The sequence below is a fragment of the Arachis ipaensis genome, chromosome B6 (genome assembly GCF_059453495.1).
Source record: "Arachis ipaensis isolate K30076 ecotype BB chromosome B6, ASM5945349v1, whole genome shotgun sequence".
Lineage (NCBI taxonomy): Eukaryota > Viridiplantae > Streptophyta > Magnoliopsida > Fabales > Fabaceae > Arachis > Arachis ipaensis.
Window position 1 is genome coordinate 18,601,153 of NC_142441.1, and position 27,970 is coordinate 18,629,122.

Below are 27,970 nucleotides of genomic sequence, written 5' to 3' on the forward strand. Positions count from 1 at the left end.
GGTGGAGGTGGAGGTGGAGGTGGAGGTGGCGGTGACTGTTGCTCCTGTTCTTCATTGTCATCATCCATGACTTGATTACCCTCAACATTCTCTTGACCCACACGATCCGACAGGTTCAAGTGGTTGCCATATCTTGCACGGTACCTGTACATGTAAATATCCAAGGGATGCTGTGGAGGCATGGGAAGCTCAGTTTGAATGTGGTTATACCTGTTTGTCCACTGTATCACCCAAAATGATTGAGTCGTGGCCGTGGTCCAGTCAATATTCTTAGGACCAGTCAGGACCATTCCGTGTGCCTTATCAAGATTCCGTTCCTGATGAGGGACTCCCTGCACGAAACCAAACTGTCTCCTAAACCTATCGATTGCATGCCACTCAATGATTTCAAAAGACACTAATGGCACCGTAGCGCTCCACACAACCAAGTGCATGTAGATATCTGGAGGAATTATATCTAGTTCAATGTGATCAACAGCATAAGCAAGCCACACAAACTGCGGAAAATAACGAAAACGCATTATTACAACCCAGATAACAATAACACTAAATCAACCATCAAATACTTCTTTAATAACTACACACCTGGCCTTCCTGGAGATCATCCAAGGCTTTCCTAAACTGCTCAAGTGTAAGATACCTAAAGTGTCGGTCTCCACACTCCCAATTATGCCACCTAATATGACTTAATTCATTAACACAATTCCTTTCTACAGTTGAATATAGGATTTTAACTGTAACATAATGATACCTATTTGCAAGCGAAAAACTCCGGGGTTCCCGAGGAACCGGAGCTAGATATGGGAGACAGATCCAAGCCCAGGTTAGCAGAAGTGTTAGCGGACCATCGATTTCCTTGCAGTCGAAACGAGATGCCCTGCATAATGACCTGTACAGGTGTTCCAAGCATGCAAATCCCCAACTGTACTGTCCGATACTACCAAAATCACGAAGCAAAGGCAAGAACTTCCAGTGCACAGATGTCCTAGACTTGTCACCAAACAAGACTATACCAAATAATAACATAATGTGGCACTTCACATACCTCTGCATGCTGGTTTTGTCAACCAACTATAATCTTTCTTTTAGATCTCGAAGTCAGATTATTTTTATGCAGCTTGCTCTACGGTCCGACTTCCTTGGTGCAATCCCAAATTGCTGCAAACACTCCGCCTCTAAGGCTTCAAAACTACTCATAGTCATCCCTGTGACTGGAAGACCGTCTGTTGGAAGACCAAGGATAACAGCAACATCTTCCAGTGTCACAGCACATTCACCAACAAGAAGGTGAAAGGTATATGTGTCTGGGTGCCACCTTTTGACTAGTGCATTTACCAGTGCTTTTTGACCTTGAACTACTCTAATTTGAGAAATATGAAAGAAACCAGTAAACTGTAAATGCTCCTCAACCCTATCATTGTATCGATCCAGAGGGAGTGGGTGATCACATGTCAGATACAGTAAACTCTACAAAAATATAGCAGATTATTAGTCAAATCATTAACAATGACTAATTTACTACTAAATGATAATAACTATCTATGATATATAATTTAAATAATTTCCACAATTATCTAAACAAGACATAATAATTCAAATCGCAAAGCTATGATATATAATTTTACTAAATCCCATTCAAACAAAAAAAATATTTATTAAAAAATAATATTCACAGACACTATATAATTATAAAAAAAGAGTAAAGTATTATTTTTGTCCCAACGTTTGGGGTAAATCCTATTTGTGTCCCTAACGTTTAAATCGTCCTATTTGTATCTCTAACGTTTGTAAAAGTGATTCAATGTTATCCTGCCATCAATTACACATCATGAGCGCTTTAGTTTGAGTTTTAAAAATCTCTTCTTGAAGTTAGAATACAAATGTCTGGGATAGAATCGATGATTTACTCTGAAAAATAGCTCATCAAATATTGAAACTAATTCCTACAACATTTACATAATTCACTTTTCTAAGGATATAATTGAATCTAAACACAAATAGTGGGTATAATATTAAAATCGAACACATCCAAGTGAGACCTAATTGAGAATGAATACATCCAAGTGAGAATAATTGAAAAATATAATCTGATTTGTTAATATAATTGATAGTAGGATAATATTGAGTCACTTTTATAAACGTTAAGGATACAAATAGGACGATTTAAACGTTAGGGACACAAATAGGACTTACCACAAATGTTAAGGATAAAAACGATACCTTACTCTAAAAGAAATAAGTGACTCTATAATTATTGTTAACTAAAAACATAATTAATTTAAGAATGAATGGGTTTATAACAAAAACTTAACTAAATTAAATAAGGAAAAACTACCATTGGTACCCATGAATTTTGCAAACGCTGACAAAAGTACCCATCAAACAAGAAAACTAACGTTGTACCCATGAAAGATGGGTTCCGTGTAACAATAGTACCCAAACCGTGATTTTTCGTTGACTTTTTAATAAAATTTCCAAATTACCCCTTCTATCTTCTTCCCCAAATTCCAAATTTCACAACCCTCATCCTTCGTCTTCCTCCTCTGCTGCTGCCAGCCACCAGGCATGAACTGACTGATTTTGCCTTCATCCAGAGCCATCTTGTGCTCCGTGACTTTCAACCATATGCAAACCCCAGTGAACCTAAGGACGAGGCTGGCAAGGCCACTCCCGAGCCCGATCCCAACAATGGCCAAAACAGACAAGCCCCTAGTCTTGATGGGCGGAAGAGGGTAGCTGTAGAGATCCTTGTTCCCCAAGAAGGAGGTAGCGTTGAAGCGGGGAAGAGTGCCGGTCCGGTTGGACAAAGAAGGCGGTATGGGTTCGGAAAGCCTGTTATTAGATACATCGAAGGTGGAGAGCCTGACGAGGAGGCCCAATTGCTGGGGAATGGGACCAGTGAGGAGGTTATCATGGAGGTCAATGACGTTGAGGTAGGCGCACATTGTGAGCTGTGGCGGGATCTGGCCCTGGAGTTGGTTAGAAGAGAGGTTGAGGACGGCGAGGTTGACGAGGGACTGGATGTCGGGAGGGATGGGTCCGGTGAGGGCGTTGGAGGAGAGGTCGAGTGATTGGAGGTAGGTGCAGTTGGAGAGGAAGGGAGAGATGGTTCCTCTGAGAGAGAGGTTGTTGCGGGAGGGCCTCAAGATGCGGCCGTTGTTGCAGGTTGCCCCTTTCAGGTTGGATAGTAGTTGTTCCACAAGGTGGCTGGCAGCAGCAGAGGAGGAAGACGAATGATGAAGGTTGTGAAATTTGGAATTTGGGGAAGAAGATAGAAGGGGTAATTTGATAATTTTATTAAAAAGTCAACAAAAAATCACGGTTTGGGTACTATTGTCACACGAAACCCATCTTTCATGGGTACAACGTTAACTTTCTTGTTTGATGGGTACTTTTGTCAACGTTCGCAAAATTCATGGGTACAAATGGTAGTTTTTTCTTAAAAAGTAAGTTATTTGCTGATATATATATATATATATATATATATATATATATATATATATATATATATATATATATCATTTTTCTCCTTGAAAAGGGGGGTTCGAACCCCATCTTCCACATTTTGAAAAAATTTTGAAACTCAGACGGTTCGGTCGAACCGGTCTTATCGACTTTGACCGCTTCATTGACTAATGCAGTGACATCATCGGATCGGATCAATTTTTGGTATGATTCACCGGTTCTTTTCTTGAACCGGCCGGTCCGATCCGATCCGGTTTTAATAACAATGCCCTCAACTACACTAACATATTTATTTCAATTAAAAATATAACAACAAATAAAAATTTATTAAAAAAATTCTGCCTAATTTACTCAAAATTTCTCAAACCATTTTCAAAAGTTATCCAACTTAAACATAATAATTAATTATAATTTCTAAAATTATTACAAAAAATTTTAAACATATATTATTTTTACTAATTTATGAGATTACATCAATTTAAATATTATTATTAATTAAAAAGTTCACTAATCAACTACAACTATTCATATACACATATATAGACTCAACTATAAATTCCTAAGTTCTAATGATAATCACAATTTTAACCTATATGTTCCTAAATTCACTTCCTAACAAAAATAATATTAACTCTATAACATATAATATTTATTTCATTTAAATATATATTCCTAAATTTTTAACAATAATAATAAATCTGAAATATAAAAAAAAAATTAAAAACTAAACTTACATAATCAGGATGGCTGAGATAATATATAATATGAAGTTTAGAACGATCAACATCTTTATATTTTTGTTTCTTAGGCATTGTAAATTTTTGCTTCAAGCTTGCATGAAGAAAAATGGAGTTATGGAAGCTGAAGAAGAAGAAGAAGAGAGAAAAGGGATTGCTGGTGGGGTTGTATGAAAGAGATCGGATGGAGTGAGTTAGGTGTGAGGAAGCATGTTGGTATAAGGGGCACCGTCCTGGGGAGCAACGAATGCGCGCCACGTGTCTGGCCTATCACAAATCAGACGGTCCGAGTTGCTCCCTCTAATCGGACTGTCCGTGTTCTTGTCTCCAACTCCCTCGGTCCGAGTTGTGCTCCCCTAACACCACATGCAGGTAAAGCTCCTGTGCTCTCCATAACGTTTCAACACACCAACCTCTCCTCCATATTAAAAATAAAAAGCGTGCCATTTTGCGTTTGGCTTCTTAGATATGCCCCCTTCGCGTGTGCTAGACCTGAAATGACCATTTTGTAGGCATCTGTCTTGAGATGTAGCGCAAATTTATTTTGTTGATGGGATTGTGAAATAGAGTTGTGCAAATAAAAAAAAATTAGCTGTGTCGTATTATGGAAATAAATCGTTTTTTGATATTTATTTAAATAAAAAACAGCCCGCAATGATGTGAAGTAAAACGACAAATTTAAATTTTTATTTCTTAAATTTAGGGTTTTTTTTGTCTTATTATTTTTTTATAATGTTAATCTTAGAAAAGATATACTTTTATGTCCTAATTAAGAGAGAGAAGAGAGAAGAGAGAAGAGAGAGAGAGGTGACGTCTGCCGTGATTTTGAGAGTCATGGCTATGGATGTCTATATTATTGAAGTATGTAGAAAAGGCGTGATATTTTTTATCAAAGTTTGACTGTGTGAAAGACATGTTTAGTTTTATTAATGAGCAACTTTTAAGACGCAAAGAGTTTAATAGCTTAAGTCCTTATAATTAATTCGAGGTTATTATTGTAATTGTACATCAAAATTATTTTTAAAAAATAAAATTGTGTGCTTATCCATTAATGAGATCTGATATAAATCAAATCTATTGCAGATCAAATTCTATCTGTCATGGCTACATATTAAGAAATAAATTCCTCGAAATTATTAAGTGATTTGATGAACTTTATGTCAATATCTTGTATTATCAAGTCCAATAATAAAAAATTCTATAGCTAATTATCAGGGATAGCATCATGTATGTGATTGATAGAAATTATATTCAATAAAGATGGAACATTTTAAAATCTTTTTTCACGAAAGTTTCCATTGGAAAAAGCTTGTTGAGGAAGAGGGCAGGTTTTATTTCAAAGTTGAAGAAGTTGTGTCGTCGTAAGCTATGTGTGGTCTGCGATGGGCCAAACCTTTATTTAATTGGTATGCTATTATTACTGCACTTAAATATCCAACACAAAATGCCACGAATCATAATAAGACTAACCTTACATTGTATTTGTTGAGATTGAAATTGACAAGAAAGACGATACCATTTTGAGATAGTGCCACGCAAATTACTTAGGATTTTACATCGAAAAAAATAGGGCCGAAATATACCTCCCCATCAAAAGCCAATGTGAAGAACTACATATCGAATCACATTTACCTCCACCATCATTAGGGGTGTGCATGGTTCAGTTTTTCTATAAACTGAACTGAAACTGCACTAAACCATTTTAAATGGTTTAGAAACTAAACCAAACTGCTTTGTCACATATGAAACTAGTTCTAAACCAGTTTATAATACAGTGCACCAGTTTAAACCAGTTCATAAAAATAAAACTGGTTTTAATTAAAAAAACCAGTTTAAACTGGTTTATAGGCTAAAACTAGTTTTCACACTCTCCATCTTTCTTTCTCTCTCTCTCCCCACTCTCTCTCTCCCCTCTCACTCTCTCTCCTCTCCCTCTCTCTCTCCCTCTCTCTCCCCCTCCCTCCTCCCCCTCTCTCTCTCTCTTCCTCTCTCTCCCTCCCTCCCCCTCTCTCTTCCTCTCTCTTTCTCTCTCTCTCTCTCTCATTTCCCTCTTTCGCTCTCTCTCTCTCTCTCTTCTTCCCTCCCTCTCTCTCCTTTCTCTCTTTTTTCTCTCTCTTCTTCTCTCCTTCTCTCTCCTTTCTCTCTTTCTTTCTCTCCCTCTCTCTCCTCCTTTCTCTCTCTCCCTCCTCTCTATTTTCCTTTTCCCTCTCTCTCCTCCTTCCCCTCTTTCTCCCCTCCCCTCTCTTTGTCTTCCTCTCTCTCTCTCTCTCCATCTCTCCCTCTTCTCTCTCCCTCTCTCTTTCTCTCTCCCTTTTCTCCCTCTCTCCTTCTCTCCCTCCTCTCTCTCTCTCTCTCTCTCCCTCCACTCTCTTCCTCTTCTCTCTAACTCCCCTTCTTTCTCCCCCTCCCTTTCTTTGTCTTCCCCTCTCTCTCCACCTTTTCTTTTCTCTCTCTTCCCCTCTCTCTCCCTATCTCCATCTCCATCTCTCTCTCCCTTCTCTCTCTCTCTCTCTCTCTCTCTCTCTCTCTCTCTCCCCTGCCCTTCTTTCTTCCCCTTCCCTTTCTTTCTCTCTCCTTTTCTCCCTCTCTATCCCTTTCTCTCATTTCTCTCTCTCCCATATCCCTCTCTCTCTGTCTCTCACTCCCTCTCTCTCCCATTTCTCTCTCTCTCTCTCTCTCTTTCTCCCTCTCTCTTTCTCTCTGTCTCTCTCAATTTTTCTCCCTCTCTCTCTTCCTCCTTCTCTCTTTTCTTGCGCTCTTTTTTCCCCTCTCTTCCTCTCTCTCCTCCTCCTCCTCTCTCTCCTCTTCTCTCTCTCTCTCCTCCTTCTCTCTCTTATTTTGGAGAAAAGAGGAAGAGAAAGAGAAGAGGGATATAGAGTGAAAAAAGGATGAGAGAGAAATAGAAAAGAGAAAAAGGAAGGAGAGAAAGAGAATAAAGAGAGAGATAAATGAGAAAAAAGAGAGAGAAAAGGAGAAAGAAAGAAGGAAAGGAGAGAGAGAAGAATAGGAGAGAGAAAGAAAAAAGAGAAAAAATGAGAGAGAGAGAGAAAGAGGAAGAGAGAGGGGAGGTGGAGAGAGGGCGGAGAGGAGAGAAACAAAAGGGAAAGAGGGAAAAGAGAAAGAGAGAGAGAGAAGGGGAAGGGAGGGAGAGAGAGAGAGAGAGAGAGAGAGAGAGGAGGGGGAGAAAGAGGAGAAGGAGAGAGAGAGAGAGGAAGAAAGAGGGGAGGAGGAGAGAGAAAGAGAGAGGAGGGAGAGGAGGGAGAGAAAAAAAGGGAGAGAGAGAGAGAGAGGAAGAGAGAGAAGAAGGAAGGGGGAGGGAGAGGGGGAGAGAGAGAAAGAGATAAGAGGGGGAGAGAGAGGGGGAATGGAGGGAGAGGGAGAAAGAGGAGGGGGAAAGAGAGAGAGAGAAGAAAGAGGGGAGGGGAGAGAGGAGGAAGAGAAGAGAGGAAGAGAGAGGGAAAGGAAGGGAGAGGGAGAGGAGAAAAAGGAGAGAGAGAGAGAGAGAGAGAAGGAGAAGAGGAGAGAGAAAAAGAGGGAGACAAAGAGGAGGGGGAGAGAGAGAAAGAGAGAGAGAGATAGAGAAGGGAGAGAAGGAAGAAAGGGGAAGAGAGAGAGAGAGAGAGAGAGAGAGAAGGGAGAGATGAGGGGGAGAAAGAGGAGAAGAAGAGAGAGAGGAAGAAAGAGGGGAGGGAGAGAGAGAAAAAAAGGGGGGAGAGGGGGAGGAGAGAGAAGAAGGAAGGGGGAAGGAGAGGTAGAGGGGGGAGAGAGAGAGGAAAAAGAGGGAGAGGGAGAAAAAGGAAGGGGGTGAGAGAGAGAGAGGGAGAGGAGAGAGAGAGAGAGAGAGAGAGAGAGAGAGAAAGGGGAGAGAGAGAGAAGGAAGAAAGAGAAAGAAAGAGTATGTAAAATTAATTTTAGAGTTTAAATAAAACCAGTTTTAATTTGGTTTAAAACTAAACTGAACCATAAAAACTGGTTTTTAATAAACTGATTTTTCATAAAAACTATGGTTTCAGTTTAGTTTTTTATTTAAAAAAATTGGTTTATTTAAAACAGTTTCAGTTCAGTTTCAATTCAGTTTAGTGAAACCAGTTTTTTTGCACACCCCTAACCATCATCATAGTCAAACACATCAAAAAAATTATCCATGACACCGCCTATGTTTGTCATCTCTAATTTTAATATTCATCTCTTCTAGTCATGAATTATAATGAAAATTATCAATATAACCCTGTACTATTCATAAATCATTTACCTTAGATTATTTTAAAACTAAGCTTAATATTCATTAACTATAAGCAAATTTAGACCACAATCTAACTTTTGACCATGTGGCCACCAAAGGCATCACATCCATAACCATAGCAGAACCTTAACTATAAGCAAATTTAGACCACAGTCTAACTTTTAACCATGTGGCCACCATAGGCATCACATCCATAACCATAGCAGAACCTTTGCTATATATATATATATATGAAATGTTACACTATAACATTTGGTTCTGCAAATTATTATAGATGTAATAGCGGAAAATTGTAGCTATGGTGGGCCGGTAGAAAAAGAGTTTTTGACGCGTTTTATAGTTTTCAAATTTCGATTATTCGAGGTAGAATTTTTTCTTAAACTCAGTTTATTTACAATAATTATTATAACTGGATACGAAAAATATATTTTTGTGATTTGTGCAAGTTTTATAAATTGAATTGAGTTGCTTTAGATGAATGTAATTATTTGCCTGGTTGATTTATTGACTATTTGAGAAGGTTAGGTATTCTGATTTGTTCGTTGACTTTGTTGAATTAGTTTTCTTGATTTTTGGAGTTAATTTGATATTGGAAGTGAATTGATATTCGAAAATGGTTTAATATTGAAAATGATTGGATATTAAAACTAAGTTGACATTGGAAATAATTTAAGTTTGGAAAATGATTTGAGATTTGAAAATGATTTGTCTTATTTTTTTTACAATTTTAGTCTTAGAAAAAATATACTTTTATGTCCTAATAGAGAGAGAGAGAGAGAGAGAGAGAGAGAGAGCTGACACATGATGCTTTCTATCAAAGTTTGGTCGTGTAAAAGACATGTTTAGTTTTATTAATGAGCTACTTTTAAGACGCAAAGGGTTTAATAGTTTAAGTCCTTTTAATTAATTCAAGATTATTATTATAATTGTACATTGAAATTATTTCTGAAATAGTAAAGTATTATTTTGATCCTTAACATTTAAGCTAAATCATAATTTAGTCCATAATGTTTCAAACGTCTTCTTTTAGTCCTAAAAAGTTTTAAATAGATTCAATATTGTCCTATCGTTAAATTTGACTCGAATAATTGACGAAAATTTTTTTACATTAGTGATCATTGGTAGGTGGATTTTATTTAAATACGAAATCGAACGTTATATTAGCTCTTAAATATGCTAATTGTTCATGTCAAATTTAACTGCGAGACAACATTGAACCCATTTGAAACTTTTCGGAACTAAAATAAAACATTTAAAACATTAGGAATCAAATTAAAATATGGTCCAAACGTTGGGACCAGAATAATATTTTACCCTTTCTAAAAAAAAAATAAAATTGTGTGCTTATCCATTAATGATATCTAATATAAATCAAATCTATTGGAGATCAAATTCTATTTGTCATGGCTGCATATTAGAAAATAAATTCCTTGAAATTATTAAGTGATTTGATGAACTTTATGTAAATATCTTGTATTACCAAGTCTAATAATAGAATGTCTTATAGCTAATTATCAGGGATAGCATTACATATGTATGTGATTGATAGAAATTATATTCAATAAAGACAGAATCTTTTAATTTTTTTTTTCACGAAAACTCCTATTGAAAAAAGCTTGTTGAGGAAGGGAGAGGGTTTTATTTTGGAGTTGAAGAAGTTGTGTCGTCCTAAACTATGTGTGGTCTGCGGTGGGCCAAAACTGTATTTAGTTGGTACGCTATTATTGTTGCATCTAAATATTCAATACAAAATGTTACGAATCATAATTAGACCGACTTTACATTATATCTGTTAGGATTGAAATTGACAAACAAAATGATACCACTTTAAGATAGTACCACGCAAATTACTTTAGGTTCCACAACGAAAAAAATAGAACCGAAATATACCTCCTCATAAAAAACCAACGTAAAGAACTACATATCGAATCACATTTATTTCTGCCATCACTGTAGCTAAACACATAAAAAAATCAACCATGACACTGTCTATGTCTGTCATTCCCAATTTTAAAATTCATCTTTTTTAGTCATGAATTACAATAAAAATTATTAACATAATCCTACACTATTCATGAATCATTTACCTTAGATTATTTTAAAACTAAATTCAATATTCGCTAACTACAAACAAATCTAGACTACAGGCTAACTTTTGATTATGTGGCCACCATAGGTATTACATCCATAATCATAACAGAACCCACCATTATATACCATTATATATATAATAGCAGAGAATTATAAGTTGTGACTAAATTTTTAAAGTAGTTTCTCATATTCATAATTTTTATCATTTTAGTCCCTCAAATTTAAAATTATTTATACTGGTCTTTGAGATTTTTTTTGGACACCATATTAGTCTCTAGACCCTTTCTAATACAAAATTAGCGAACTAAGTGTTGAATTCACTCTAACTTATCATGCTGGACATATGGCTAAACAGCGTCGTTTCGTTTTGACATTTAAATAAGACAAAAACAAAAAAAAAAATTATATGATATACAAATCATTATATTTTTTTTTATTCTCTAAAACTACCTTCTTTTATCTTATTTAAGGACTAAAATAAAAAGATGTTATTTAATTATGTGTTTAACGTGATAAGTCAGAACTAATTTACTATTTTATTGGTTGATTTAAAGTTGAAAAACATTTAGAAATCAATATAATGCATAGAATTAGATTTCGAGGAGCTGTACAGTAAATTTTAAATCTGAAAAATTAGTGAATCTAAAAATCCACCGTGGGAATTTAGTCTACAAATTGTCAATTACAAATGAAAGTGAGAAACAATTATTTTAGGCAGGAGGAAACAAGACAAAAGGGAGACAAAATTAAGGTGTTGGGATGGGGGGCCGGCCCCAACATTGAGGGCACGTGCTGAGGTGGCTGCCTGCACTCAAACAATAGAAGCTGCCTTTGTAACTTACTCCCTCACTCAAGCTTACTTAACTTGTTCATGCTGCTTTCTTGGTGCACTGTGAAGTATTTCAAAACAAGTACACACCAAAAGCCAAAACAAAATTAGTTGAGAGAGAGAGAGAGAGAGAAAGAGAGAGATGGAAAGAGGTAGAGAGGAGAAAAGGGAAGAAGGAATAATGGTGTTTGTGGACAAAAGGGGTGGTTCTTCTACTCCTCCACCCTTATGGAGGCTTCAGCTTCCATCTCACCACTCCAGAATCAACATTCAAGAATTCCTCAACTGCCCCACATCATCGTCACTCTCTGCCAGAGAGCTCTGTGCACAACTCTGGGAGACTCAGCCCTACCACATGGCACTACTTCCCCGCTGCCGCCGCAAGGGCAACACACTTCTTAAGCTTCCTAAACACTTTGCTGACCCTCCTGATAGCCCCTATCACCAGGTATAATCCCGACTACGCGAGTTTCTTTTTCTAGTCTTGTGCATGTTTTGATTCTTAGGGAGTTTGCTAGTTTCTTTTTCTACTCTTGGTGCATGATTTGCTGCTTAGTGAGTATGCTAGTTTCTTCGCATCCTTTTGTGTCATTCTTTTCTTATAACTATAATTGGAAATTTTAGTTTCACTTTTGAAATTGGAAACTTAGTTTTGGTTATTTATAACAATTGACTGGGTGAACTGAATTCGTAAATTTATAATTCAATCAGCTTTAGTGGAATTTGTTGATGCATTTTTAGACAAGTAATTGTATTATTCTTATGTTCCTCAATGAAGCCCAAATTAGAACGTAATTCGAAAAGACATGTCCAAGCATCACCTCTCAAGCACCGTAGATCAGTTGAAAGTAAGGGTTGTGCTCCTCAGCCAGTGTCCCCTGCAAGTTACTGTAACTCCGTGAAAGTAAGTATTATTATCTATGTTTAATTTTACATTGGAAGTAAGTATTATATATCTGTGTTTAATTTTTCCTTTATATTCTACATGTTCTGTTCTCTTTTATATCAGTGGTATCTCATTAGTGGTTTACTTGAGTTATAGGGAACATTATATGTTAAAAAGAGAAATAGATTTATAACTGACTTTGTTGATTTGAGCTAACTTCAATCCTCAATTTATAAGCCATTATCATTATGGTATATATTAAGTTTGAATTTTTTTTGTTTGCTTAAAATAGGTGGCACCGTACAATCTTTCAGTAAATCCAACAAGTTCTGCGGAGTTAAGGGGTAAATGTGGCGACCCTAAAACATCAAGAGAGTTACTCAAAGTACTGAGCCGCATCTCGAGCCTTGAAGAACAGAATGCATCGAGTATGTCAGTGATAAAAGCCTTGAAAATGGAGCTAGATCTTTCTCAGGTACAGGTCAGAGAGTTACTACAAGAAAAGCGAATGAGTAAGCAGGAAATGGAGATCCTAATGAGGCAAATAGAAGAGGACAAGCTTGTGAGGAAGAACAATGAACATGAAAAAGTTAAAGCTACAGTTCAATCAATGAATGAAGAGATAGAAGAAGAAAGGAGGTTGAGACAGCATTCGGAAAGCGTTTGTCGAAAGCTCACAAGGGAGCTTTCGGAGATGAAGTCTTCACTGTCAAGTTGTCTCAGAGATCTTGAAAGAGAGCAAAAAGGTCGGATCCTATTGGAGAATCTGTGTGACGACTTTGCCAAAGGAATAAGAGACTATGAACGAGAAGCACGTTCTCTAACACAGAATAATGGCGCTGAGACGGGTCAGGTTAAAGGTGAAAATAACCTTGATAGGCTAATGCTTCATATTTCAGAGGCTTGGCTTGATGAGCGCAGGCAAACGAAGCAAGTCCAATCAGGAGGAAGAGATTCTGTTGTTGACAAGTTAGGTGTTGATATTGAAACATTTCTTCAAGCGAAAAGGTCGGTTGATTCAGGCAGATGCAGTAGCCACACCCCAAAAGAGATTCACCCATGCCTGCATTCACTGGATAATGCAGCAATGAGGAAACAGGTTCAGTCAGAAGAATGTGAATTGGCAACACAAGCTCAAAAGGAAACGATTGAAAAGCATGTTGGGAGCAGTTCTATATCATCAGAAGGTGATAAGGTTTATCCAGAGACAGAGAACATTTTCGGGGAGGGTTCAGTGGTTACAGGGAATTGTAGGCCTAAGCTGAGTGACATGTCTGAGTCTTGTTCTTCTTCCAAATTGCCAAAGGGAGTTAATGAGAACTCGCTGATGGCAAAACTGCTTGAAGCAAGATTACAGCCCCACAAACCTTCAATGTGAACTTTACATACAATGCTTTTTCAGAAAACAATAGATTTTAAAGCTTTTAGGAATGTACAGAGTATTTGTTATAAATCATAACCTTCTTTCTAGAATTAAAACAATTCGACAATATGATATACTCATTTGAGCAATTGATCAGCAATGCCAACTTTGCTTTCCGGTGCAAAGTTGACTCCAAATTTGTCAACATTGTGTGGATTTAATTGTTAATTATTAATTAAATCTGCCAATTAAACGGAGATGCTTGCACCGTACGCACAAGCACACGTCACTAAATAAAATATAATATTCGCAATTGAGTCTATCTGCATCGGATATGTTAAAAGGAAAGGATCAAAGCCGGCAATAATGTTGAAAATGGATTCAACGTTTGACAATTCTTAATTTATTATATAAAGTCAAGCTCCAAGTGAGAAGCCCATAACCGCAGTTCCATTGAGAATAGCCACTGGGTAGTTGTGGTGTTTGTGTTGGAGCTCTCTTCGCTCCAAGTCCGAAAGGAGGTGATAACAGACCTTAGCGGCTACTTCATGGATACCTCTGCCTCCTTCTGTTGGGGTGCCATGCACAAGAGAAGTCAGAGGTTTGCATGAATTTGGTGATAAGGTCAATTGCCTTTAATCTTTTTGGTATTGGAGTGAAGGGAGCGCCACCGAACCATTAGCTTCGTGTATCTATGCATTAGGTACGTTGATTTATCAGCTAACCATAATCTACTTAGGCGAACTAATTGATTTAATTAACGTCATAACAACTAGGTTTCTTTGTCTAGTTTGTAACAGACAGCAAGCAACAGGTTTCACTAATCAAGTTTCGGTGCCAATTGATGTCTTAAAAGACGACGACATGATGACTACTTTTGGATGACAATTTCAAAAGGAAGCGACACACAAGATGCCATTGAAAACATGCCAAATACATAACCTCCAATGCCTCAAGGGTAATTACCATTCCATAGTGCCTTCTTTTTCAATGTAAAACCATCATTCTTTCAAAGGTGCTCTAGTTTTACTTAGCTTATTGTCATTTATGAAATTATATCACCAAATTATGTTAACCTATGTTTAGCATCTATATTTAACAAATACACAAGCTAGATAACAAGGATAGATGACCATATCTTAAAATCCTTTAAAAGATGAAACCATAGAAAGACGAAAAAAATAAACATCTCAATCCAGTAAGCACCGTAAACTCGTCATCAGAAAAATGTTAATAACTCTCTTGGAAAAACAATGAAACCGAAAATACAAGACTGACAAAAAGATAACTAGGAATTAGATTTTATCGATATCCTCATCCTCGAACTCGACGTAGTCGTCGCCAATCTGGTCATCGTCGTCCTCGAGGCCACCACCGACGGTCTCGTTGAGGCGTGTGGTGTCAGGGAGCTCGCCATAGGCCTTGAGAAGTCTGGCCTCGTCAGCCATGTACTTGAGGATAACGTCAGCCTTGTCGTTCTGGAAGTCGCGGAGGCCGACGAGGATGATGTCACCGGTGGCGATCCACACCTTTTTGTGCATCTTGCCTCTGATATGACAGAGCCTCTTGATGCCGTCGATGCACATTGCTTCACAGCGGCCGTTACCGAGCATACGGAGGACCTGCGCGTATTCCTGTCCGTCCTCCTTGAAAACCAGCTCTCTCTTATCGTCGTCCGCTTCGTTCTTCCCCCTCTTCCTGTTCTTCCCTCCCTTTCCCTTGTTCTTCGGCATCTTCTTCTTCTTCTTCTTTCTTTCCCTCTCTTACAGTTGCAGATTAGGTTTCAATCAATCGGGTTCTTTGTCTATTTGAAGCTTGCTAAAAAATTCTGCGGTAATTTAAAACCCTAGGATTGGTAGCTTTTCCCTCTTTTCTCTCTTGCTCGGTAATTGAGTTTGCGTTGGAGGAACTGTGATGCAGCTGCTGCCCTTTATATAACTCCTTCAAGGCGGCTAACTCCATAGGTGAGGTCGGTTTCTTTTATTCCTGGGCACCAAGATAAAAAAGATAAGGCAATCTATCTTTTATTTTTTTTTAAAAAAAACGTTGATTCTTTAATTTAAAAATTAAAATAAGATACTAACTTTTTTCAACGTGATTAGGTGATTCTCTATTCTTTAACGGGAAAAAAAAGGATAAAGTAGTAAAATGATAAATTAATTATTTTTAAATTAAAATAGTAGGATATATATTTAAAAAATTATAAATTTAGTTATAATTAATTTTTTATTTTATTATTTTATTAATTTTTTGTTTTAGATGATTTAAATTTATTATCTTTAATGTAAAATGAATAAATTTCTTAAAAGTTTAATGTTAAAGAATAAATATTGTTATTCTCTAATTTATACTATATTAACAAAAGATATGTACAACGATCAAATAAAAGATAGGAAAAATTATTCTAAAAGATCGTTAGGAAGATTTAATTATTAAAAATGACTTTTAATACTAAAATTATTAAGAATGACCAAGTTTTTTTATAATATTTAAAAAAACGAACTAAATCTTTTTATAAAGAGATAAATATATTTTTAATTTTTTAATTTATTTTTTATAATTTTTATGTTGATAAATTTTATTTTTCTTAAAATTTTAGTAATTTTATTAATTATTAATTTATTTTTATTTTTGTGATCTTTAGCTAACGAAAAAAAAGACAAAAGATCATAAAAATAAAAAATAAATAAATAATAAAAATTACTAAAATTTTAGAAAAAATAAAAATTATTAATATAAAAATTATAAAAAATAAATAAATAAATAGTTAAAAATTAATATTTTAATAATTAAATCTCCCTAACGATCTTTTAGAGTAATTTTTTTAAATTAATTAACTAATTAATTCCAAGTGAATATTCATACACATCTATATAACTTTGAGAATCAAACAATATATATTAAAGATTATAAAAAATAGTTAAAGATATATTTATCTCTTTATAAAAAGATTTAGTTCTTCTTCTTAAATATTATAAAAAAATTTAGTCCTTCTTAATAATTTTGGTATTTAAGGTCCTTTTTAATAATTAAATCTTTCTAACAGTCCTTTAGAATAATTTTTCCTAAAAGGATATTTGTTGCTGAAATTCCTATTTTATTTTAAAACTTATGAAATAATATATTGTTATTTGCTTAAAAAATCCTTGTAATACTCATAACTAAAAAAAATTAAACAACACATCTATTCTATTATTTTTAATAAAAGAAATATTAAAATTTAATTCATCACTAAAATATAATAGTTTGAATATTTTTTTTTAAAAAATAATTATTTTATCTATGTTCTCCCAAAACATAAAAATGGAAATAAAACAACAATTATGATTAAAAGTATTTCTTGAAGGTGCACAAGCATTTTGTTGATTTTCTTGCAGTGTCTTAACACTAATTTAACAAGGATGTATGAGAGCGTACTTAATGTATAAAGAGATGAACAACTAAATGATTTAAAAATATAATTATTTTAGCTTTTAATTTTGTTTATCTGCTAATTAAAAAGAATAATAAAACTACTTGAAGACTCTTACCAAACTTATTATCTTTTCTCGATTACTATCTTTTACTCTAAACTTTAACATAAAGAAAAAAGAGATAGAGAGACAAAAAAAAGTTTATCTTTTTAGATATTGGATAAAAATTGGTGTAATCTTTTAATATTAGAAGCTACAGTGTTTTACAAAAATTCTAAGAGCTGTAGAATTCGTAAAATGCGGATTGTCAAATGAATTTTTTTTTAATTTATAAAGACAATACACAAACTGTGTATTGTATTATTTTAATATTAAATTATAATATATAAACGGCATATTGTATTATTTTAATATTAAATTATAATACACAGACTGCGTATTGTCAATGCAATACGTATTCTGCGTATTGTGCTTACACAGAATAGCGTCCTCAGAACATTGTAAAATCCCATTTTTGTAACATTAACGTAAAATTTTATTCATTCTTCAATATCAAAATAAAAAATCCACAAAAAAATATTACTTTACTCTTTCTTTTTATTTTTTCTTCTATGTTTTATTGCAAAATGTTGTCGGATATACGTGTCGATGAATATTCTATGATTGTTGGAATGTTTAAAATATAATATTTTTTAAATATACTGTTAACTAAAATTTTTCAAATTTGCCCTAACCTATCAAATTCAATAAATCATGTGGCCTTAAGTTAATATTATCATTGCACTACGTAACATCTTTACTATTAGAATGTCACACTTTTGCATGCACCACTCTAATAGTAAGGACGACGACTTTTATATACTTAATAAGAGTTTTTAACTTGAATACCGGATCGTTGTTTTCTTTGAGAAACCGAAAATTCTTTTTACTTGAAAACAAACATATATATATACAAAAATTCTTGTAAAAATTCTTATACAAATAACATATAAATATTATATACATACAAAACATACAACTCATATCCCTCTTACACAATTATAATGACAAATGTGAGAGAAAAATTTTGACTAATATATATACAAATAAAAACAACACGGCTAAGGACTTAGCAAAAACGTCATCAATTTCCTCGTCCGTCCTGAAAAGAGAAGTCTGTAAAGGGGTGAGAACATCGTTCTCGTAGGTTCTCAGTAGAGGGTTTAAGAATTGTCATAAGAGGATACGTATAAAAGAAGAATGAATTTCAAAAGCAAATATCATCATTCATCTTATGAACCTTTTCAAAACCACAACAATTAATTATCCAAAATTCAAAGTTCTCTTCTTTAATATAAGGATTTCAAAGCTCAAATAATATCCCAATACATAATCAAGTTACGGCCTCCGGCCCAACTTATAAACGACTCTCAACCTCCGACCCAACATATGGATAAATTTCGACCTTTGGCCCAACATACAAATAAATCTCCACTCGATCTCAAAACAGAATCAGTCATAGGAACAAACAATACAAGACAAACACAATCAGAAAATAGTTACAACAAGTACCATAATTAACAGTTAAATAGGATTCATCAGATAAGCAAACTAAAATATTTAAACACACCCAAACAATAGCAAACAAATGCAGTATGATGCATGCCTGTCCTATTGGTCGTGAGCTCACGCGTTAGTTACATTGCCAGAACCAGACACATTCGGTAACTAACCCGGACATTTTTCCTCTGAGGTTTCTCACATATATATACACTATATGTCTCGCGGGTGAGTGTCTTGTATGCCTCGCAGGCAGAACTTCCCGTATACTCGCAGGGTGAGTGCCTTGTACACCTCGTCATCAGAGAGACCTTCGCAGGATTGAGCGCCCTGTGCATCTCGCAGGGTTGAGTGCCCTGTGCACCTCGCAGGCAAAATTGCCTGTATACTCGCGGGTGAGTGCCATATACACCTCACAGGGTTGAGTACCCTGTATATCTCTTTCAAAAATTCATATTTTTCGCCAAATCAAAAGTCTCAAATTAACTTCAATAATCTATCTCAAGCTTAAACATTTGAATTCAATTGCTTTTGAAAATTACTAAAAACTTTCAAAGCCTTTCCCCAAGGTCCGAAAACATAATTCTTTTCTTAAAATCAATCCAAGCCAAAATAAGTTATTAAATTAGATTAAATTACCTTAAATCAAGATTTATTAAATTAAATTCTACGGCAGAGTCTCTAAAATTTAAGGGAGCGACAACCAATTCTCATTTCTTTAAAATTCATTAAAATCCTTAAATCGTAACTCTTTAATTCATATCATTTCAATAAAACTCATTTTCGTTCAATCTGTAACACTCTACCACTACAAAAAAAAAGGTTAAAATGGCAGTTTTTTAAGGTAATTACAGCGGTTATAACTGCCATTATTGTCGAAAATGGCGCTTCCAAGAAACGCCGGAATTCTGGGTGCCATTCTGGTTATTACGGCGGTTTTTTGGCGGTTAAAATTGCGATTTTTAACCGCTATTTTAACCAAATAAAACGGCGATTTTGTTGTTGTTTAAAATGGCGGTTTGTAACCGCCATTTTTACCTGGGTTTAATGGCATCCTCCTTGTTTAAAATGGCGGTTTGTAACTGTCGTTTTTACCTGGGTTTAATGGCATCCTTCTCGTTAAAAATGGCGTTTATAACCGCCGTTTTTACCTGTATTTAATGGCATCCTTTTCGTTTAAAATGCCATTTCTAAACGCCATTTTTACCAGGGTTTAATGGCATCCTTTTCGTTTAAAATGGCATTTTTTAACTGCCGTTTTTACCGGATAAAAATGATTTTTTTATCTTTTAAAAATACAGTTTTTACTATTATTTTTATCTTGCTAAATAAATGATTTTTTTTATTAAAATTTCACAATAACAAAATCATAATCCATAGACAAAATATTATATAACTCAAAGTATTAAACATAATATATGATTTTTTAGTATTACAAATAAAAAATAATAACTCCTATACAAAGTATCAAACTAAGAAATATTGTTAGTTCTATTACATTGGGAGTTTTCCTAGAGATGCTCAACAAATTTGCTACAGATCATTCCAACATTTTCATTGTTCATGTCCGTGTAAATAAATATTACCTGCAAAAGAAAATTGAACGTTGAAATAAATAGTTGCTCAAATAAATAGCAAACTACCAGCATTTTAAAGAATTAAAAACTAAACCAACAGTCTCACAAGAGGGACTAGATATTAAAAAATTTATTCATTATATATATATATATTCTAAAGGTAAGAAAATTATTCTTGTATGCACATTTTGATTTTTTTAGTCAACTCATCATCATCCTCAAGATTTCTATCTAGGCCTCCATTTGCATCTCGTCTCCTTTTTTGCAGAATCAACACTGCCATTGTTGTTTTTATTCAACTTGTAATACTCATTAATAGTATTTTCAATAGTTTCCAGTATCTGATCACTATAATTGCTTACCTTGGCCCTGTGCTAAACAGAAACATCTGTGTTAATAGTATTTTCAATGGTTTCCAGTACATTTGATTAATTCGTAGAATGAACTTATTTGCTCACACCATTGAGTTCAATGAGTTCTTCCTTTGTTCTTGGTACTTTCTTGCTCATCAGCTGCAACAGAGAATTACTATATAACAGAAACAGCAGCTCATCAGATGCTTAGCATTCAAAGACAATTTCAATTGAATTAAACTATTCATAATCCATTACTGCACAAGATTAAATGAGCTCTATACAGAGAACTTGTGTAACTAACCAGAATACGTGGTGAGCCAAGACATTGTCTCCAGATTCACCAAGAATAGTTGCCCGCAGCAACCGCAGTGCTGAGTATAACTTTGCTGAAAGATTCTGAAATAAAGTTCTATCAAAGACAATTCAAGACATATTAGAAAATTGAACAAAAAGAACCGTAAAGAAACCCATTATATACCATGTCAACTTGAGTTTGGGGCTGAGCAGGAGTATCAATTTGATGACTATTTTGTTTTTCAGATGTCAAAGATCCTTTAGCTGGAATGAACTCGTACTTCGCTAATTTTGATGCTTTTATGGACGATGGGAACCTACAACATTTCAGGCTGCTATTAAGTAGGAATATAATACTGAGAAAGAGTGTGTTGTAGATGTTAAAAATGAGGCTAGAGAAGGTTGAGACAAGAATTCAAAGTAACTTTGACGTATCAATCTAACAATATCTGAGCGCTAACAGAATTGGACCCCTAAAATTCTGACTGACAGATTCAATCAAGAAATAGCTTCATGAGATCGACAAACCTCAGTTTAATCCTCTGGCCCCCCAGCAACAGGTTGCGGACCTTGGGGTCATTTACCTGCAAAACAATTCAACCCGTTAGACAGCTTACTATTATTTAAAGTCTAACTATGAAGGTTGCAACAACAGCTATAGAAGCACAACAAGCACATAAGAAACTTTTGAAAATAAATTGCAGGATTCAAACATAGACTATTTCTTTCAATACCTTCAATATTGATGATACTGATCCATAAAATCACTTTTTTTAACCTCCTCCACAAGAAAATCCTCTACAACAAGATGATACAATACTCGGGAAGAAGCCTCACCCTTAGCTAGATGCTTCCCAGCACCATGAAGGCTCAAAGTATCATGACGGTGTTTCTTGACCTGATTTTAACATTAAAAGTACATAACTAGAGGACATATTTAATGGCTAAATAGGGCAAGAAAATATTTGTAACAGTGAAGAGAGGAGAAATAAAACAAGTTATCTCAGTGGCATACCAACTGTCTTAAGGATCCACGATAGACTTCTAATATATGTGATGATGAGACCTTCTACCCAGTTAGCTTAACCAGTTCAACCTAAAAAGAGGCAATCAAACGAACTGAGAAATAGTGAACTAAAGTCTCTATCTCAAATATTGGAAGTTTGAAACTAACATAATTCCTTAAACTGGAAGGATGAAAACAGTAAATTTTATAGAAAGAAGATGCTTTCAAACCAATTGCTTTGCAATCTCAGTGACATCTTTCTCAATAAAACTTGTGTTCTTCAAACAATTATCACATGTTTTCTGACATGTTGAAGAATCAAACTTCTCCCCAAAATGAGCAAGCTGCAGAAGACGCCTACAATCAACGTCATTTTCACAATAACTGACCTGAGACAGTTGAAGGAAAACATATTGTAAAATCAACAATAAAAAGGGTGACAATATAGCAACAGCCAATATAGAAACTTCAACCAGCCCTTTGTTATCCCATTTAAGAAAGAATTACCATTCGCAAAAGGTTTTCAGTGTTTGTTTCCAATATCCATCCTGAATTTGTCATATTTGAGTGACTGTATCCATATGTCATTGAACTTTGCTCTATTGCTCCTTGACTTATCATATGCTTAACTTGAATCTATAAAAAATTATATACAGCTAGATATCAGCAGTGAAAACACCAACAAAATGGGGAGATCTGGATATCAATTATTACTTATTTCAAATAACTTGCCACTAATATAAATTTTGAATGATCTTCCAATTCCATACAATTTACTATTCAATTATCTGATACTAACATAATCACTGTAGCTGTAATATAATATACAGGAAGAACGTAGACCATCTCTACCAGCTCGTCCACATTCCTTGAAAGATAATGAAAAGTAAGAAGACATGTTAGCAAACAGAAACAAATGTTCAGAAACTATGCCAAAATAATATTTTAATTGAACATGTTAGTAAACAGAAACAGAAGTTCAGAAACTATGCCAAAATAATATTTTAGTTGTCTGCGCTATCTGCTATACCTGATGATAACCTTCAATAGATTTTGGAAGGGAATGATGGATTAAGAAGCGAACATCAGGCTTGTTAATACCTGGAATTTTAAATTTAAATTATGATTCTACTCAAGCAAATCAATGCAATAAATAGTATCTGAAAAGCATACATTTACCCATTCCAAATGCCACAGTAGCACAAATTATATTGATCTCATCTTTACTCCACTGCTTTTGAACAAAGGCACGTTGAGCAGGATCCATGTTACCATGATAAAATGCAGACTTATGTCCAAACTCCTGGACAATGAACATAACTAGATAGTGTATTTGCAAACAATTCAACTAGATGTTGACTTCTAGTTTTACTTTGTTTATAGAAAATATAAAACAAGAGTCCAATTATGGTTTATCATGTAGCCATACCATCATCATCCAGAAAGAATAATAAACAAACAATAAGCATGACAGAAGAAAAATGGAAGAGAAGCAACAATACAGGTGCAGTCAGATGACCAACCTGCAACTTTTCAGCAACCTTTTCACAGTCCATTCGAGAAAGGTAATATATAATGCCACACTCATCAAAATGGTTTTCCCTAATGAATTTGTCAACATCTTCCAAACACTTTTTGGTCTTGGGAAGGACAGAATACCTGCAACATTCAAAATGAGTAAGGATTCATACTTTCAATTAAAAAGCAATATTTGCTTATCAAGAAAAAATAAATAAATTTAAGAGGGTGGGAGAGCATAATGGCACTCACTTGGCAATCTTTTCTGGTGTTACATACAATAACTTATAATTACAATATTTGGAATTAAGTTCTCTAAAGATATTACATATAAGAAAGAGAATTGGGTTCAATAACTATCTTTTGGTATCTATTAATTGTATTAAATCTTTTCTCAAGTCCATAAATACATTCAGTATAGTAACTATCCCTCTCATTTTTATCTCCAACAAAACTACTCCTATTTATCAAACTTTTAAAACATGAAATTTAATGTCTAATTTTAACAATATCTACAAAAATTTAAAACTGCAGCTTCAATGGGAGCAGATTAACAGTGTGGCAATCAAGCTTCTAATAATAATAATAATAATAATAATAATAATAATAATAATAATAATAATAATAATAATAATAATAACCAAAAAGAAAAAAATCACCCAAAATCAGAATCAACCATAGAAAAGCAAGTCAAATTCGATATATTAGGATCAAACACTCAATACTCATGTGATTTTACCTTATCTTTTGAATTATTGTTTAAAATACGTAATCAATTTTTAAAATGATACTGAATTAATTTTGAAATAAAAGAAAAACAAAATTCCTACCTATCGAGCAAAAGCAAAAGCAGAGTATAACTAATCATGCAGTAATTTGAAAGATTTAAGCTATAATTTACAAACTGAAGCTGGAAAAAGAAGAAATAGCACTCACATATATGAAGCTATTCTTCTGCGCTTGGTTTCCATCATCAAACACTGTCATTATCAAAATTTACATCACATTTATCAAACACAACATAAGTATTCATTCACACGCAACGAGAATACATTTATTTTTCTTAAATAAAGAAAATCTAAATAATGTACTTCTTGTTCAATTTAACTATATTCGTATTAAAGAAGAGACTCATCATAGTATCAAAAAGCAGAGAATCGCACTTTTGAACCCTAGAATATAAAAAGATAGAAAATTGACCTGCCGATCTAGGACGAAAGGGAGGCACTGAGGATTTTAGTGGAGAAGACATAGAAGATGGCAAGGAGGAAGCTGGAGGAGGCATCGCCGGAAAAGATCGCGACTGGAAGAGATGTTGCCGAAGGAGATTGCCGCTGGAGGAGGTGTTGCCGGAGAAGATCGTCGCTGGAGGAGATGTCGCGGAGAAGATCGTCACAGGAGGCGAATGCAGAAAGAGATCGCCGCTGGAGGAGATGTCATCGGAGGAGATCATCGAAGAACACAAGAAGTCATACCTTCGTTTTGGAGAATGTTGCTGAGAAGATCGTCGGAGAATGCCGCTAAGAAGATCGTCATCGAAGCAGTCGTTGGAGCAGTCGCTGGAGAGTGCCGTTGAGAAGATGGCTGGAGCAGCTTCACTTTTTCGAGTTTCACTTTCACCACACCAGATAAGATAAGTGTTAGGGTTTTTCTTGGTTTTGGGCTTTTGGCCTTTTTTTTTTAAATACTAGCTTTGATAATGGCGGTTGAAAACCGCCAAAATCACCAAAAAATACCATTTTAGAAAAATTAATTATGACAACATCATAAAATGCCATAATATCTGAATATTATGGCAGTTCTTTAAAGCTGTCATAATATAAATTCCATTTTAAACTCTTTTTTTTTGTAGTGTACCACACAGAGCTTTATGTTTAAGTTGTATAACAGAGGTAGAGAGGTATTACGACCTCTAAAGAAAAAGACGTATATAAATATAGTTGAATAAAATTATGACTAGGAGCCTTGAAGAAGAAACTAAACAAAAGTGTAATAGAAAATCGCATCACACTCGTCCGGGTAAACATAAAACAGATAAACAGGACCGAAAAGAAGGATAAACTATATATAAATATCAGACTTCCAAAATATACAAATATCAAATTCCAGACTCGACTTGCGAAGCTAAGGCTGGCCAAAGTATAAACACACACACACACACACCAAAAGTATAACCCAAACTACAATATAAATACTTGTTTTTCCATTGTCAATCTCTAGGAGGGACTTACACAATTATACAGGGCGGAGACTAAATATACATATATACAACTAGAAACAAAATACTAAGCACTAAGAGTATAGTTCTTCGCTTCCAGAAGGTCTACAGAATGCTCAGTGAGGTGCTCTTGACCTACATCTGAAAAATAGTAGAATATGTATAGAATGAGAATCAGAGGTTCTCAGCATGGTAAAGGTGCCCACATAGATAATATATAAGGTCCCGAAAAAGTAAGAGACATTCTTAGAACTCCGACACTCAGATTAATCTTAAAAATTATTCTAATCCAGAAATATCGGTAATCTATCTAAGAGAATTCTAATTCTAATCTAAGGCTTCACCTTCTGTCTCCTTCAAGCCTCCAAATCATCATGTGGAACAACCCTCATCACACCTCCACTATTTGAGGGATCTCTCAAGGTCAAACACATACAAAGAATACACAATTAAAGAAACAAAAACAACATTTAAGTCATGTAACATATAGACATATATAAACAATTAGGCAAAACAAAGTATGCATACTCAAACAAATCATACAAATGCACATGATGCATGTCTGTCCTATGGCCGATGATATCATCTGCCGGTTATCTAGCCAAATCCGACATGTCCAGTAGCAAACCTTGGACAGTCCTAGCGGCGTGAAGCTCAAAGCATATGCATGTATATAAATATTCAATCATCCATCGCACATCTGGGTCAAAGGGAATCTCAAATCTCAACCTGAAACTAGTGGGGTGAGTCACCGTGTTTGTTTAGAGAGACTAAGATCAATCATAAATACTAACTTGGAGCAAATGGGGCAACCACTGTATCTATCCAAGAAGCTTAAAATCATCTTAACTTGGAGCAAGTGGGACAAACCATACCCTTGCATTTGCTCAAGAAGCTCAAACCATCTCAACCTGGAGCAAGTGGGGCGAACCACACTCTTGCATCTACTCGGAGAGCCTTAACTAACCAAGTTGGAGCAAGTGGGGTGAACCACACCCTTGCGTGTACCTAGGAGGTACGTTCTCATATGTCCAGGAGGAACAAATGAGGGGATCCTAACCTCCCACCATCTCGCTAGAAGCAATTTTACAATAGCAGGAGGAACAAGGAAGGGGATCCTCACCTTCCGCCATCTCTCTGGGGTTACACTTTCGAAAAATAGTTCTAGAGATAAAATAATCACATTTATAATGAAATCGCACCCAACATTGTATTTATAATAGAATATAGTTCTTCAAACTTATCTCCACTATACTCCAACATGTTTTCTTTAATTTACTCAGTACACTCCACAGAATCACTCTAGTTAATCTACCCACAGTACTCTATAATCCTAAGTCACCGTCTCTAAATACAAAACAAAACTACCTTTTTTATTTTACTAGTACACTCTCACTTGTCCCAAAGTCTAAACACTAGCTATCGTTCCTTAAACAGGTGTTATAGGGGTTTGGAAAGCCAGAGGAATAGTCAATAATTCAAAAATTGTGATTTTTCAATAAAACAGTGGTTACGAAGGTTTACAAACTTGTTGGAAAAGTCAAACAATTAAAAATAGAGTTTTAGTGCAAAAGAGGGTATCGTGCATACGCATCATACTGTGCATACACACGCACCAGACAACTTTCTCAGCGTGTGCGTACGCACCTAGTACGCACATTAGTGTGCGTACACACAACTTGCAAAACTTCCAGAGAGTGCGTACACACACCCTCATGCGTATTTACGAGTTTGACCACATACTCTGGCCTGTGCGTGCATACGATAGTGTGCGTGGGCTCACATACCAGAATTTATGGTTTTCTGCAAAATTCTATTTTTAAACCCAAACTTCAAATGCGCATAACGCTTTCGTTAAAAATTGTTTTTTGAACGTTGCAAACTCGACGGATCCAATTTTTGTTCAAAACAAGTTTCACAAGATTTAGGAGTTTGGAAGTCAAATTATGACCCGTCAAAGTTAAAATTTCTATTAATGTGTTAGTTATGTATTAGTTGAACAGCTGCATCATTGCAGTATAAATGTCTCTGTTTATATAGCAAAAAATACTCTTGTCTCTCATAAACTTGTGTCTTACACTTTCTTCCTTCTATGTTTACATAAGAAAAATCAGTTTCTATTTCTTTCTTGGTTAGTTCTCTGCACAAATAATTCTTATATGTTATTTTTTTTGTACAGCGAGTTGTTGTAATTTTATCAAGTTCATCAGTTTTTTTTACAGGGAATACGCTCGCAGAGGTTCCTGAAACTTGGCTGCGTGAATCCATCATCTTTTTAACAAGGTCGAAAATGATACTGTAATTTAGGATTTTAACTCTCTTTTTCGGAGGTTCATTTGGATTATCTGAAATTTGGCCACATCATGTATCTTCTATAACAATTTAAAACCCACGTAGAAATATACTTTGTCAACTTAATATGCCATTCTGTTAAC

The 27,970-nt window shown here is 34.9% G+C and overlaps 2 protein-coding genes, 1 long non-coding RNA gene and 1 pseudogene across 5 annotated transcripts; 2 read left to right on the forward strand and 2 right to left on the reverse strand.

Moving 5' to 3' along the window:
• Positions 1-11,289: 11,289 nt before the first annotated feature.
• Positions 11,290-13,770, forward strand: LOC107647978 (uncharacterized protein At5g41620-like). The gene is made up of 3 exons (XM_016352011.3): positions 11,290-11,813; positions 12,144-12,269; positions 12,544-13,770. The coding sequence occupies exons 1-3, from the start codon at positions 11,508-11,510 to the stop codon at positions 13,627-13,629; spliced, it is 1,518 nt and encodes a 505-aa protein (XP_016207497.1). The 5' UTR covers positions 11,290-11,507; the 3' UTR covers positions 13,630-13,770.
• Positions 13,771-14,054: 284 nt separating this feature from the next.
• LOC148554768 (uncharacterized) lies at positions 14,055-27,965 on the forward strand. Of its 3 annotated transcripts, none has more exons than XR_015885670.1 (3): positions 14,055-14,317; positions 14,405-14,572; positions 27,746-27,965. It is a non-coding gene; the product is annotated as an uncharacterized LOC148554768 (long non-coding RNA). The 3 variants fall into 3 exon arrangements; XR_015885669.1 differs by having other exon boundaries at positions 27,758-27,965; XR_015885671.1 differs by having other exon boundaries at positions 14,415-14,572; positions 27,758-27,965.
• On the reverse strand, positions 14,780-15,610 carry LOC107645726 (eukaryotic translation initiation factor 1A). The gene has a single exon (XM_016349811.3). The coding sequence runs from the start codon at positions 15,345-15,347 to the stop codon at positions 14,910-14,912; it is 438 nt and encodes a 145-aa protein (XP_016205297.1). The 5' UTR covers positions 15,348-15,610; the 3' UTR covers positions 14,780-14,909.
• Positions 20,068-24,602, reverse strand: LOC107646393 (ATP-dependent DNA helicase Q-like 4A; annotated as a pseudogene).
• Positions 27,966-27,970: the final 5 nt, after the last annotated feature.